This window comes from Myxocyprinus asiaticus, chromosome 2, assembly GCF_019703515.2.
Source record: "Myxocyprinus asiaticus isolate MX2 ecotype Aquarium Trade chromosome 2, UBuf_Myxa_2, whole genome shotgun sequence".
In the NCBI taxonomy this organism is placed as follows: Eukaryota; Metazoa; Chordata; class Actinopteri; order Cypriniformes; family Catostomidae; genus Myxocyprinus; species Myxocyprinus asiaticus.
In genome coordinates, this window is record NC_059345.1 from 30,645,072 (window position 1) to 30,660,755 (window position 15,684).

The 15,684-nt window shown below is 38.8% G+C and overlaps 2 protein-coding genes across 2 annotated transcripts in view; one reads left to right on the top strand and one right to left on the bottom strand.

Moving 5' to 3' along the window:
• Positions 1-10,451, bottom strand: part of LOC127409612 (disintegrin and metalloproteinase domain-containing protein 10-like) — a 115,999-nt gene extending 105,548 nt beyond the window's left edge. The window contains exon 1 of the mRNA XM_051644297.1: positions 10,273-10,451. Within this exon, the coding sequence (XP_051500257.1) occupies positions 10,273-10,339 (67 nt within the window). The 5' untranslated portion in view covers positions 10,340-10,451. The remainder of the gene's footprint in view (positions 1-10,272) is intronic.
• Positions 10,452-12,242: 1,791 nt separating this feature from the next.
• mindy2 (MINDY lysine 48 deubiquitinase 2) overlaps positions 12,243-15,684 on the top strand; it is a 38,208-nt gene continuing 34,766 nt past the window's right edge. The window contains exons 1-2 of the mRNA XM_051644350.1: positions 12,243-13,205; positions 15,428-15,485. Coding sequence (XP_051500310.1) covers positions 12,345-13,205; positions 15,428-15,485 — 919 coding nt within the window. The 5' untranslated portion in view covers positions 12,243-12,344. The remainder of the gene's footprint in view (positions 13,206-15,427; positions 15,486-15,684) is intronic.

A 15,684-nucleotide genomic window follows, 5' to 3' on the forward strand; every position in this document is an offset into this window, starting at 1 on the left:
CTGGTTAACTAACAAACACAAGCATTGGAAAAGTATCTTCATGTTGCACAAAACATTGGCTTATGCCTTAGGTATATCATTTATTGATATTACACCAGATGTCACTATGAAAAACCTCTGGATCAAAGACTTTTCTGGTTGGTAATGCCTCTTGAAATCTCTTTACCAACTAAATAAATGCAACTTCAAATAATTATGAGTAATGGGCTTCATATGTTCTGACAATGAGGGTTTGAGGAGCTGATAAAGAGAAGCCAAAGGACACCATGCAGCCTGAGAGGGAATAATATTAAATAGCAAAGCTATCATTTCTAGTGGGTGTGTTATTTTGGCTTGTTATCTCACAATATGGATGCACTCACAAACAAACACAGCATCACCTTCTTGTGGAAACATGACTTCACACTGAAAATGTGTAAATGTCACCATGTAAGCATCCGTGTGCCCGACTTCTGTCAGAACAGAGGCCAGAAACCAGCTCATTACTGATTTGAGTTTTATGTTTTAGGGGCATGTAGTGTAATATACAGGTGCTGGTCATATAATTAGAATATCATCAAAAAGTTGATTTATTTCACTAATTCCATTCAAAAAGTGAAACTTGTATATTATATTCATTCATTACACACAGACTGATATATTTCAAATGTTTATTTATTTTAATTTTGATGATTATAACTGACAACTAAGGAAAATCCCAAATTCAGTATCTCAGAAAATTAGAATATTGTGAAAAGGTTCAATATTGAAGACACCTGGTGCCACACTCTAATCAGCTAATTAACTCAAAACACCTGCAAAGGCCTTTAAATGGTCTCTCAGTCTAGTTCTGTACGCTACACAATCATGGGGAAGACTGCTGACTTGACAGTTGTCCAAAAGACGACCATTGACATGTTGCACAAGGAGGGCAAGACACAAAAGGTCATTGCAAAAGAGGCTGGCTGTTCACAGAGCTCTGTGTCCAAGCACATTAATAGAGAGGCGAAGGGAATGAAAAGATGTGGTAGAAAAAAGTGTACAAGCAATAGGGATAACCGCACCCTGGAGAGGATTGTGAAACAAAACCCATTCAAAAATGTGGGGGAGATTCACAAAGAGTGGACTGCAGCTGGAGTCAGTGCTTCAAGAACCACTACGCACAGACGTATGCAAGACATGGGTTTCAGCGTCTCGCCTGGGCTAAAGACAAAAAGGACTGGACTGCTGCTGAGTGGTCCAAAGTTATGTTCTCTGATGAAAGTAAATTTTGCATTTCCTTTGGAAATCAGGGTCCCAGAGTCTGGAGGAAGAGAGGAGAGGCACGCAATCCACGTTGCTTGAGGTCCAGTGTAAAGTTTCCACAGTCAGTGATGGTTTGGGGTGCCATGTCATCTGCTGGTGTTGGTCCACTGTGTTTTCTGAGGTCCAAGGTCAACGCAGCCGTATACCAGGAAGTTTTAGAGCACTTCATGCTTCCTGCTGCTGACCAACTTTATGGAGATGCAGATTTCATTTTCCAACAGGACTTGGCACCTGCACACAGTGCCAAAGCAACCAGTATCTGGTTTAAGGACCATGGTATCCCTGTTCTTAATTGGCCAGCAAACTCGCCTGACCTTAACCCCATAGAAAATCTATGGGGTATTGTGAAGAGGAAGATGCGATATGCCAGACCCAACAATGCAGAAGAGCTGAAGGCCACTATCAGAGCAACCTGGGCTCTCATAACACCTGAGCAGTGCCACAGACTGATCAACTCCATGCCACGCCGCATTGCTGCAGTCATTCAGGCAAAAGGAGCCCCAACTAAGTATTGAGTGCTGTACATGCTCATACTTTTCATGTTCATACTTTTTAGTTGGCCAAGATTTGTAAAAATCCTTTCTTTGTATTGGTCTTAAATAATATTCTAATTTTCTGAGATACTGAATTTGGGATTTTCCTTAGTTGTCGGTTATAATCATCAAAATTACAAGAAATAAACATCTGAAATATATCAGTCTGTGTGTAATGAATGAATATAATATACACGTTTCACTTTTTGAATGGAATTAGTGAAATAAATCAACTTTTTGATGATATTCTAATTATATGACCAGCACCTGTAGAAGTTGTGAAGTGAAACCACTGCTCATGGTAAGCCACTCAGAATATAGAGTGAGTGGTTACTGTAATGTGGTGGTAAATGGTTAAAGGGGTCATGAAATGGAGAATCAAATTTCACTTGATATTTAGATATATAAGAGGTAAATGTACTATAAACATACTATAAATATAAAAACTCAAAACATCCTCCCCAGTCTAAAAAGAGCATTTATAGTTGCCACCCTGCTGAAACATCTCATTTTGAAATCTGTGTGTTTATGACCTCATGAGACATTGCTCATTTGTATTTACACATCCCACAACATGCGTCATCGCACCCTTGCTCAATTTGTATTGTAAACTGAGAGAGAGAGAGCAGGACAGACAGGCTTAGTGTGGCCAACTATTCCTGAACACCAAAAGGGGCCCATCTGGACTATTCTGAATTATTTTTGTATATAAACATGCACTAGGCTGATGTCTTTGACTGTTGTGATGTATTTCACGCCACTTTTAAAAGATGCAGCATCAAGTTACAACTCAGAAAAGGAGATTCATTCAGCTGCTCTGTCTTGCTGTTTTGAGCACAAACTCATCCTCCTCCATTCCAAAAAAAAAAAAAAAAAGTTTAGAAGCAAAAACAATTTTGCAATGTTTCCATAGCAAATAATTTAACAACAAATATTTTCACAACTTTTTTCATTTGCGTGTAGTTACTATCAGCGTGGTAATCTGAGAAGTTGCATATTAAATCATCCTCATTGTATTTATGTGTACAAATTCATAGTCCACAATTTATTTATGTGGTGTTTTGGAGAGTATTTTTATGGAGTCTGTTGCCAGTCCTTTATTGTGGGGTGTCTGACAGACAATGAATTGTTTTAATACACTGTTGCAGAAGAACGAAAAAAAAAAAAAAAGGGAAAAAAAAAAAAAAAAAAAACTGTTGGATGCCGTGAACTACATGTTGCGCTCCCACAATAATCTTACAGCAATGCACTTTTGAAGAGACTCCAGGCACTCTGGTTACTTTGAAGTGCATCATTCTGTGCCCGGGATGCACACAGAGGTGCTGTGCCCTATGTTGCAGCATCTTTAATTGTACACCTCCTATTTAAGAAACACACCCACTAAGAGTTTCAATTGTGACAGCATTTGATTTCTTTTTTATGATTAAGATTTTTATTCAAACACAGAAAAGCAAAACATAAATACACAGAATCAACTTTTAACACCCACTACCACCCCTCCCCATTCCCAACCCCACCCCGATCCTCAACAAACACCCCTGTGGTCATACATGCAGCACATACAAAAGAAAACAAAGACAAATAATAAAAAATATATAATAAATCACACACATTAAAAACTACCCCTCTCTCTCCACTGTTCCACCCTGAGAACCCTCCAAGAAAGCCAAATATCTACCACATTTCCCAACAAACAAATCCAAATTCCCCAGTCTTCTATATGACCCTTCTTCTAAAGCCGCCACCCTCCCCATCTCGGAGCACCACTCCTGAAATGGGGGCGCTCCAGCTGACTTCCATCTCCTTAAAACCACCTGTCTGGCGACCATAACACTGGTTAGGTCCCAATCCTCCACATGTTTATTCCCCACATTGATGACCGCCCTATCTCCCAAAATACAGAGTCTGGGGCAAATGAAACCCGAGTGCCCAAGACGTCACATACAAAACTCTGAACCCTCAACCAAAACCCCTGGATCTTAACACCCCCCCAAAAACATGGGTTATGTCTCCATCCTCCGATTGCCATCGCCAGCAGGTGGATGTGTCTTTAAGACCAAGCCTATACAATCTAGAGGGGGTCCAATAGAATCTTTGTAAAATCTTGAACTGCATAAAGCGCACCCTTGCATCTCTAGATACAGACTTGATGTTATTTAGAATCCTAGCCCACATTCCCTCCTCCAATACAAAGTTTAAATCTTTCTCCCAAAATCTCTTGATAGAAGTTAGAGCTCCATCCCCCAGACTCTGAATTAACAGGGAGTAATACACTGATGCCTCATGACCTTTTCCAAAAGCAGTAATCACCACTTCCAGAGTATCTGCCGCTTTAGGGGGGTGTATGCTACTCCCAAAAGCAATACGGAGCAGGTGGCACAGCTGTAAATACTTATAGAACTGAGATCTGGGAATCCCAAAATGTTGAACCAAATTTCCAAAAGATCTCAACACTCCACTCTCATATAGGTCACCGAGTGTAGTAACCCCCCTCACAATCCAATCTGACCAACAGAAAGGGGACTTATCAATACATAATTTCAGCCATATGCTTGAGGCAACATTAAAATAAATGTCTGAATTAAACACTCTGGACACTTTTGTCCATACCAAGTGCAAATGCGAGATAATGGGGTGTAACTTCTCTGATTAGTTTGATAGAAAGGCTTTGCAATAGCGAGATAGGGGCAAGAACTTCCAGTTCACTACAAAACCAGGGAGGGGCTCTCTCAGGTGGAAGCGACGACCAATGGGCCAAATGTCTGAGACTGAATGCATAACAATAAAACAAAATCTTGGGTAGGCCTAGCCCAACATTTGATCTCTTAAAAATGTATTAGTTCAACTGAACTACTCTCCTGGTTAACTAACTAATTTTGAAAAAGACATGGGAAAAAACACAACTAAAATCCAAAAACATTAGAAACATTGAAAGAATGAGATTCACCCAAATTATGATGGAGTCAATAGATAATTTGAAAATCTAAATTAGCCATCTATAACAAAAGTTTATAAATATGTGGTATGCTCATAGCATTGGCCTGATAGTGCAGATTATCACACAACTCTGCCTACAGGTATTACATTATTCATATCCAGCCTTTGGTAAAAATAGTACCCAAGTTAAGAGTATATAAAAAAAAAAAAAAAAAAAAAAATTCCACAGCTTCACAAATTCCCAGTTCATTTAGGCTAAACAAAAACAGAGACAACTTTCATGCTTCAGTGGCAGAACACCCTACTATTAACAGGCATTTTCAACAATGTAAACAATAAGTAAACATGTTTGGTGCTATTTAGGCCTACTCTCTATAGTTGATTATAAACCCAAAAAGATAAATATATATATATATATTGTAGATTCTGGTAGAACTTCCATGTGCATTCAAGGGTTTATCCTCTTATTTCATGAAAGGTCATTGTCATTTGCCATTAGGAAGAAACCAGTTTCATCTGTAAACCCGTGTTCCACCCACTGACACGCTGCTGTCTCAATATCTTTTTTTCACTGGCTAACCCAGAGACAACTCTCCAGCACCTGATGATGATCTCTCAACACTCCTTTTCCTCAGGCACCACATACAAGAAAGGGGTCTTTGTAGGAGCATACTTCAAGCAAGCTGAAGTGTAAGCTGAACACATTAACATAACCAGAATTCTGTAGCACTGCCTATTAAAAGCAATAGCATTTTTGCTCGGTTGCTGTGTTAATTTTTACACCGTTTTTTTTTTTTTTCATAGTTTTATTCTTTTGATGAAAATGTCCTTTAAAGTTAGCCAACATTTTGTCATGTCATTCATATTCATTCAAGTCAGTTTTACTCTGATTAAAATGGCATATAATTTGTCAACGAAAATAATATCTTTTAGTTAATGATTATTTGCAAAATGACAAAAACGTATCAAACTGTAACAGACCAAACTTTCATCAAATATTCAAACCTCTTAATTTAAACATGTATCAAACATATTAGCTAAAAGACAGGCTACATACAAAATACTGTACAACTGTCCTTGTTGTGAAAACTGGAGTTTGTGAAATAATAGCATATAATGAATATACTAAAGTGTTAGCTTCTCGTTAGAAGTTAGCCTACTGTATTCTGAATTCTTCATGCCTTAGAGACATTAATTTTCCATGTTTATTCAGTTAAGTCCCAAATAAACTCTACGCAAGTACGTGAACGCAGACGCATGTTGCTACGCAAGCTCGATTTCACACGTCGTTGCATTGTGAAACGTGTCAGAGCGCAATTCATAACCTAACACAAGTAGGCACTGTATTCTCAGCGTTGCCGCAAGGGGCGCTACAGCGGATTTCCTTTTTTCAATTTGAGGAGAGTCTTGCCGAACATGTTAGATTAGGCCTATACAAACATATTTTTCTGTTGTCTCTTTAGCAAATACAAAAGCACACTCCTCAACTGTCAACATGTTGACTCTACCATATCCGGTTTCGCGGCGCCTAAAAAACTCTTTCGCCCCATTATGGTCCAAGGTTTGTAACCTCCAAAGCAATGCATGAGCACACGTAATGTATGTGCAACGGGACTACGTGTTGGCGAAGCGCTCGCGTCTGCATACTTGCTTGGAGTATGTTTGGACCCTTAAAGATATTGCATGTAGAATTTTTTTTACGGAAGCAGTGTATTCACAACACAAGTTACACATATTATTAGTAAGGGCCGAAACATACTCAACGCAAGTACGTGAACACAGGCTCATCTTGCAACGCAAGCTAAATTTTACATGTTGTTGCGTTCTGAAATGTGTCAGACCGCAATTCATAACTCAAAGCATTGCGTTCACAATGTTACCGCATAAGGGCTCTATAGAAAGATTACTGTGAACTGTCCACTTCTACGGTAAGTTTTCTTTCAACTCAACTACTGTCATGGTGGCGCAACAGTTAGAAGAGAATATTGTCTAGCAAGTAAATTAAAGTCAATATATTTATAGCAATTTACCAGAATAATAAATCATCCGGTTTAATGGCACAGACATTTGAAGGTAACTCTATCGCCCCCTTGAGTACTGATGTTTGTTCCTGCCACGGTAATGCAAGAACACACGTTGGCAATGCTGTGGCCAAGTGCTTGCATCTGTGTTCATGTACTTGCATAGAGTATGTTTAGGCCTTAAAGGGGCGGTCATACTATACTTCGCGCTCCAATCACTCCCATTCAAGCACATCTGAACACAGAAGACCGGAAACACAAAGTCATACGAAGAAATGTAGTACAACGCTGCCTACCAAAGTTAAAGTTTGGTGAACTCTGAACTGCAAATCTGCTTGATGAGAGGATGCGTGACCAAAAGAAGATCAAAACGTCACCCACTGACCTCTTGGGTCAATTCAAAGGATGCGTAATACAAAGCTGTGTGTTTTTATTTTTGCTGAAAAGTGAGTAGATGGTTTATTTTAACGTTTTTATTCCAAAATTATTATTATTATTTATTTATTTTTTGTAAAAATTCGGTAAAGTTGGACATATATTCACAGAATCGAACTTCCCGGATCAATGACTCGTGAGCGAAACGTTGTTAAAACACATATGATGCCTCTTTCCAACTGTAGTAAGGCAGGCAATGAGCTACAACCTAATTTTCTTCAAAACAGCCGTCCTCTGAGCTGGACAAATAACATTGGTCTCTACCTGCAGCCAGCTGTGACATCGCAGGGATCGTCTACAAAGTGCAACCCCGAAAAGCGATACTAAAAAAAAAAAAAAAAACAAATTCATAAACTTCACTCTTACAAAGTGTGGTCTCCTGTTGGTTATACTACAACACTTAGTTAGGAAAAAAGGCTTTTGCATAATTTGGGGGAATTTTTAATTGGGAAAAATATTGAAATATTCAATAAATTTCCTCTCATGCAGTGTAGTACCATCCAATTCAGCTCACACATTCTATTGGATTTACTACAACACTTAGTTTGGAGAAATGTGTTTTTGCATAATTTGGGGGGAATTTTCATCAGGAAAAATATTCAATAACTTCACTCTTATACAGTGTAGTGTCACCAAAATCACTTAACACATCAGTGGTCTCCTTTTGGTTATACAACAACACTTAGTTTGGAGAAATGTGCTTTTGCATAATTTTGGGGCATTGTTATTGGGAAAAATATTCAATAAATTCACTCTTATACAGTGTAGTACCATCAAATTCAGTTCACACATCAATGGTCTCCTGTTGGATATACTATGCAAAAGCACATTATTCCAAACTGAGTGTTGTAGTATAACCAACAGGAGGCCACTGATGTGTGAAGTGATTCTGGTGACACTACATTGTATAAAAATGAAGTTATTGAATATTTTTTCCTAATAAAAATTCCCCCAAATTATGCAAAAGCCTTTTTTCCCTAACTAAGTATTGTAGTATAACCAACAGGAGGCCATTGATGTGTGAACTGAATTTGATGGTATTACACTGTATAAGAGTGAATGTATTGAATATTTGTTCTAATATAAAATTCCCCAAAATTATGCAAAAGCCTTTTCCCCTAACTAAGTGTTGTAGTATAACCAACAGAAGACCACTGATGTGTGAAGTGATTTTGGTGACACTACACTTTGTAAGAGTGAAGCTATTGAAAATGTTTTTTTAGTATCGCTTTTCGGGGTTGCACTTTGTAGACGATCCCTGCGATCTCACAGCTGGCTGCAGGTAGAGACCAATGTTATTTGTCCAGCTCAGAGGACGGCTCGTTACTAGGGTTTGAAAGAGCCACCGTTTGTGTTTTAACAACGTTTCGCTCACAAGTTATTGATCCGGGAAGTTCGAATCTGTGAATATATGTCCAACTTTACCGAACTATTGTGAAGAGTTATTTACTAAAACCAGAAGCTCCCCCGAGTGACATTAGTTCAAGTTCACCTGTTCATTTACTTCACGGTCTGTGCAGATGTAAGTTGTAATATTACAATCAAGTTGTGGATATAGTGATTAATCTCGTGTAGGATGCATCTGAATGAGCTAATTAACCCATTTTAAAGCGGTTCATTTTTCCACTCACGCAGCTCAAGCGGGGAAATCCTCAACACACTGGATTATTGGATTAGATGAATCCATTTCTAATATCTTCTTCAATAAACAGATGCTTCTCTAGCTGTTCCTTCTGTTAATATCTTGCAGTATTATTTTTTCTCGTCATATTTTCGTCAACAGTATGCTTTAATAAAATTGTTTAGGCCTAATAATCGTCATGATGCGTCTTTTTTGTCTCGTATTCGTTATGGTTGACATGGTAAACAAAAAACAAAAAAAACTTCGTCAACGAATGGTTTCAGATTAACACTGCGTGGTTGTCTCGACTTTTTTGATTTATTCAAGCTCCTCAACAACCCTCAGGCATTTCATCACTGCATGGTGCAATTTCCATCGACATCCAACAGTACACAGAAACCATTAATCTCAAATAGATGATCCTACATGTGGAGGATCCTCCTTTCAACATTTTTAACAAAGCTGAACTGTAAATTGAGCTCACAAGAAAATAAATGTGCAGTATTTCATCTTGAAAAATCAGACCATTGCTCAATGGACACTGGTCAATAAAAAAAATTAAAAAGAAACATTTAGAGATTAAGAGAAAACCTTGGAAAACATTATAAAACATAATTCTTCTACAGAGTGAGTTATCTTGAGGAGTCAAAGAGAGTTCATGTGTGATGAAAAGGCCAAACAACTATCAGAACCAGTGCAACACGAGGACAGGAAGACTGAAAGACTGAGATAAACTGAAACCACAGATGTAATGTAATCATTTCCTGACTGACTGAAGAGGCTTTGTGGACTGAACACATTTTTTCAAGCTTAATCTTAATGCGGACGTACTATAAACTTACCCTGTTTATAAACGAACCCTAGCATAGCATTTAAAAAAGGCAGGATTTTTTAAAAGACTAAGGAGACACTCTCTTGTGTGTACTTTAATGACATGGCGTGGGACTGAGAACAGGAAAGGCGTGCGAGTATTTCATTTCACCCCCATCTGTTTTCCCCTGACATCTCTATAACATAAACACAACACACGTCTGTTATAACAACCCTAGGGAAATTACAATCCAAACAGAACAAAAAACGGTTGGTTTGAATGGATTAACTACAATTCAGCACTCCTAGTTCATCTCTCAGTTACTTCAACGTGAATACACTCGTTGAGTTTAACTAGCCCGGGCTCTCTTTGACAGCTAGCACATTTCTAAACAATCTTCTGAAATATTAGGTCATCACTACAGCTCCTCGGCATAATATATATTATAAGTGCTACTTCTTAAAATAGTACAAAAAATACGTGTTTACTGTAAAAGTTAGCCGTTTGGTTTCACTTCCGCACACAGCGCTCAGTGTCTCTATGGACACCCCTCCTATACTGGCTCACTTCAGCAAACACACAGTCCGATTAACAGTCACTTTTTCCCCAATCAAAGCAAAACACTCTTACCTTTGGTGTCGCTTAAGCAGTATAAGAACAGCACAAGTTTCAACAAAACCATATCGGGTAAATTCATCGCTAGCACATTAACAGCGAAGCTGATTTTGGTTGTTAGTTTTGCGCGTCTTAAAGGCGCAGTAGCCCTCTGTGCTCCTGCTCGTGCTCGTGCGCGTGTGTGTATGCGGCCCCAGCTCCGCGCCTGTCTCTAAGGCCTGACGTCATGCGCAGGCAGAGCGGAGGCCACGCCCACTCTCACAACAACACATCCATGCATCCTTTCCTCACTGCAGTTCATAGACTCTGTATGTACTCGTATTATTTTCTGAATAGACATAAGATGTCTGAAGGAAGGCATTTGCATTGAGATGCGTTATGCGTTTCGGCAAACTTCATGGAATAAAGGGATTTAAAAGGGAACGGGAGAGCTATTAAAGGAAAACTACAATTAAATTAATATTCTGGGTTCAATAGAAGTTAAGCTCAATCAACAGCATTTGTGGCATAATGTTGATTACCACCAAAAATAAGTTTGACTTGTCCCTCCTTTCTTTAAAAAAGAGAGAAAAAATCTGGGTTAAAGTGAGGCACTTACAATGTAAGAAAATGGGGCCAATTTTTGGAGGGTTTAAAGGTGGAAATGTGAAGCTTATAATTAGGGATGGCACCGATCCGATACCTGGATCAGTATGGGGTCCAATACTGGCGGTTTTACCCAGATCGGTTATCAGTCCGACGAGCCCGATCCAAATCCGATACCGCATGTTACTGTCAAGCTCGAATAATGACATAAATAACCTTCAAATGACCATTAAAATAGTCCATATTAGTTGTGCTTTACACAGAAAAGGTTAGTAAGCAACTTTATCGCACTAAAATCGTGTTAACACACAAATTGTTTACGTCTTGTGGCTATACTTTTGAAACTGAGTTTTTTTCACATTTACAAATTGGCCCCATTCACTACCACTACCAAGTGTCTCACTGTTACCCAGATTTTTTTAAAGAAAAGGACAGACGAGTTGAAATTATTTTTAGTGGTAATCAACATTATGCCACAAATGCTGTTGATTGAACTTAACTTGTATTGAACCCGGAATATTCCTTTAACTTTGGTTATAGTTCACTGAGATCTATTCTCATGGCAATGACTAACAGCATATTGGTTTGAAAGAAATGTCAGCATGTAAAGAAATAAATATAGCCTTTATTCCTTTACATGGAATCTGAAAATATTTCATCCTAAATCATTGGAGCCTATCATTTCTCTTCTTTCGTGATGTCCAGCTAAGTGGTAGATTTTGTGCTACTTACTGTAACAACTTTTTTGTACATAAACACTTTGATGATGACATAAGCCCCTTTCACCCATAAAGCGTATCCCAGAAAATTTACTGCAGTTTTCAGGTTAGAGGTCACGTGTCAACACGACCCTTTTGAAAATACTGGTAAATTTCGCACTGGCAATTTCCCTTAATGCAAAGTTGTAATATTAGTACCTTTAAATGTCCATTTTGATGGTATGTGTGAACAGCACATGTGGTGCATTTACCAGTAAAGGCAACCCAACGATTTGTAATTTACCTGGTTGCGTGTTTGAATGGGGCTATTCATGATATTGTAAGCCAATGTCGCCATCGTGCGGTAGATAGTAACATTCTAAGATTGCCTTGTTGTCGAATACAAGAAAAAGCAGTAGTCGTGAAAGATATACAATCTGACATCCTCACAGAGCACACGTGGCAACGTTCATTCGTTATGTGTTTACGCATGAAAGATTACGTAAATCCATCACGTGCGAAAATGTATGTACAAAGGAAACAATAACATTTACTAGCAAGCGATGCATTTTACTTTTAAGAGTCCTTGTTCATGCTCTTTATAAAATGTTTTATCATGCTTCTACTGGAAAAATGATTGCGTGATATTTAAAAGTCTTATCTACGTTAAGATACTGGTAAATCAACATGATAAATAAGTGTCTATGAAGGGGTGACGTCAGAGATGGAGATGTCATGGCGTCGTCGGAGCTGAGACTGGAGCCTGCCATTTAGTTAAAGGTTGTCGTCGATGTGTTCAGCGAAATGGAGAGGAATGCAAACCCTCATCTAGACGCAGGAGGAAGTGTTTTGTGCACAACTATTCCCACAGAAACCGGAGATATCAAAACAGTCGGCGGAGTGAAAGATGTCTGCGAGAAGAGAGACACTTTGAGTACTTGTGCAAGTGCTAGCGGTGCTAATGCTACTACACCCTGCACACAAACATTCGATGCTGCTGAGACTGTTGACTCTCACACGTCTCAAAGCAAAAGCATACAACCGAGCGTTTTAACAGAGACACAGTCCGCTGATGCAGCAGATCAGCTGAGCAACGGGACGGGATATGAATCGTTGACGGCGGCGGCGGCTACTGTTTCTTCTGGGAATAAGGAGGGTGGCACCTCAAACTTAGCAAACAACCAGGTCTCCACTGTCTCCAGCATCACTAACGTGCAAACGGACGGTTTGGATGGAGAGATGACCAGCGAACCAACGAAACTGTCCAAGCCAGTCCATTTGTGCCCGGACAGAGCGAAATCTGGGAGCTCTAACTCAAACGATCACACTGTTTCCGACGGTCTTCCGAGTGGCAGCGAGCCGAGCATCGCAGGCGAGTCCCGCAGCTTTGATTCACTCGAGTCCTTCTCCAATCTGAACTCCTGCCCGAGTTCAGACCTGAACAGTGAAGGACTGGAGGAGAAGGGGCTGGTGCTGGCTGTACCGACCGAATACGGGGCCGATGGCACGAAAATCCCCTGGCCTAAAGACCGAGGGACCGGTCAGTCGCTATACCACATCAAGTGGATCAAGTGGAAGGAGGAGAACACGCCTATCATCACACAGAATGAGAACGGGCCGTGCCCGCTGCTGGCCATCATGAATGTTCTGCTATTGTCATGGAAGGTAAATTAGATGAGAGTCTTCTCGTTTGACAGCTGACAGCAGCACCCAAGAAAGATTTAAATCAACTCCCAAAGTTCTAGCTTTGCACTTGATGCCTTTTGCCTTAAAACTATTCTTTGACCACAGGAACCTGGTCATGCCTGTTTACATATCTGTCTGGATAAATAGTGGACTAGAACAGCATTGTCATTGGCTATACCAGTATATATATACAATATTTATTTGTGTGTGTATATATATATATATATATATATATATATATATATATATATATATATTAACATCTTATGTATTTTTTATTTTTGATATAACAAATGTAAACTATTTAACATGATAATAAATTTATATTTATTTTATACCCTATTTTTATTTTTACACTGAAAACATGAAATCAAAGGAAGTGGCAATCATTTAAAATGAATTTGAATAAAACACAGTTCATCCTACTTGTTTCTGGCATTGGGTAGACCTCTATTTAATGTCCCACTGGTTAACTGTTACATGTGAAGCATGGAATCAAATTCTTCTATTAAAGATGCACCGTAATTATGGTCCATAATTGGCTAAACAAATTGTAGAGATGTGTTTTATTCTTGATCACATTTCTTGTCTCTACATCCCTATTTTTCTTCCATCAGAAATTTCGCTCTTATTTTGTTCTTTAAAGGGGTCAGGACATGAAAAACACAATATTCCTTGATCTTTTGAGATAGAAGAGGTCATTGCACTTTAAAACTATACTGTAAGTTTCAGAACTCAAAACTTCCTCCTCACTGCAAAAAAAGCATTTGCTGAAACCAAGCTGCCAAAACGACTCGTTCTCTACTTCCTTTATATTGTGATGTCACACTGTGGTAGACATTTGCCATTTGCATCTGACCACCTCCACAACAACACATCAGTGACTACTTTACCTTTAATCACTTCCGTAGCTCACCTATCAGCAGTGAGCTGTGAGATGGCAAGGAGAGAGCAGGTCAGTCAAGAACAGAGGGCCAGAATGAGGCTACGTCTACATTAATCCGGATACATCTGAAAATGGCACTTTCATTTTCAATTATGCTCTCCGTCCACACTGCCGTTTTTAAGCTTTTTCCAAAATTTGCTCGTCCACACTGAAATGTATGAAAACGCTTAAATCCCCTTACTGCGCAGAAAATTTCCCGTGGCCTTCGAAGGAGTGCAATGTGAATGTTGTACAAAGTAAGATTTATCTTTAACAACGCTGTCAAGGTGAATATCAGGCACAACAGCACCACTATAACACAGGCCACACTATCTTGATTGTTTTGGTTGAATGGATCACATGACAACAAATAGTCATCATTTTCAGATATATCTGTTTTCACAGTCCACACTACAACGGAAGACAGCGCTTTCAAATTTATCCACTTGAGAGTGCATTTTCAAAACGCTCTGTTTTCACTGACAAAAACAGCATCTCAGTGTGGACGGAAGATCAAAACGTAGAGAAAAAGATGTGTTTTTAAACGAAAACGTATTAATGTTGGCATGGCCTGAGGGTGGAAAATTATCATGTTTTACAAATATGTGACTTTTTTGTGCAAAAACATACAAAAATTATAAGTGATCCTCAAGGAAAATACATATTCCTAAAAAAGGTATGTTTGTCATGACCCCTTTAACAGTATTGGGAAACCCGTGAAAACTATTTAGTATTGACTTTAATTTCTGTTTGATTTCTTTTTTCACTTTGAGCTTTGTCTCTCTCTTCAGATTGATAAATGATATTCTCTTTGCCATATGTACTTTGGACTTGTACCTGTAGACATTAACCAATATTTTAGTTTTGTCCTAAAGAGTCATTTCACCGACACACCATCAAATCCTGTCTTTTAGCCCACACTCATTTGCATTATGAAGATGACGTTTAATTATTGGCTTTGATAGCGAGTTGGCAAGCACATGAGGCGCTATTTTAGTACACAGTCTTTCATCTTAAAAAAAGAAGTGCAAAGTTTTTCTGCATTTAAACCTTCTTTCATTTTCTGGAGGTGATTGCCACATTGAGGCTAGTTTTAAAGGGTTGTTATGGATCAAATCCTTTCTCTTCATGCAGCCCAGTTAAACACAAACATTATAATTAACTCCTATATATAGGTGTTGAATAACTCATTACCCAAAGAGAAGTAGGTCTCATAACTCTCACATATTGGCATGTGTGACTTTTTGTTTTTAAAGTGATTTTTCTCTTTTTGCAGGTCAAGCTGCCACCAATGATGGAGATCATAACAGCAGAACAGCTGATGGAATATCTGGGTAGGTCGCATGCATTCCCATGCATTCACCCTGTCAAAGTCTTTATGGATTTACTTGACGTAAAGATTAGGCTACCTTTCATAGTACTGCCCAGATCTCCTTATGGAAAGGGGGTTCAGTAGAAATCAAGGTTAATGTTTCAATTTGTACTTAATTTCAAGGTTTATTAAAGATGATGTAGAGATGGTAGTTCACTAAC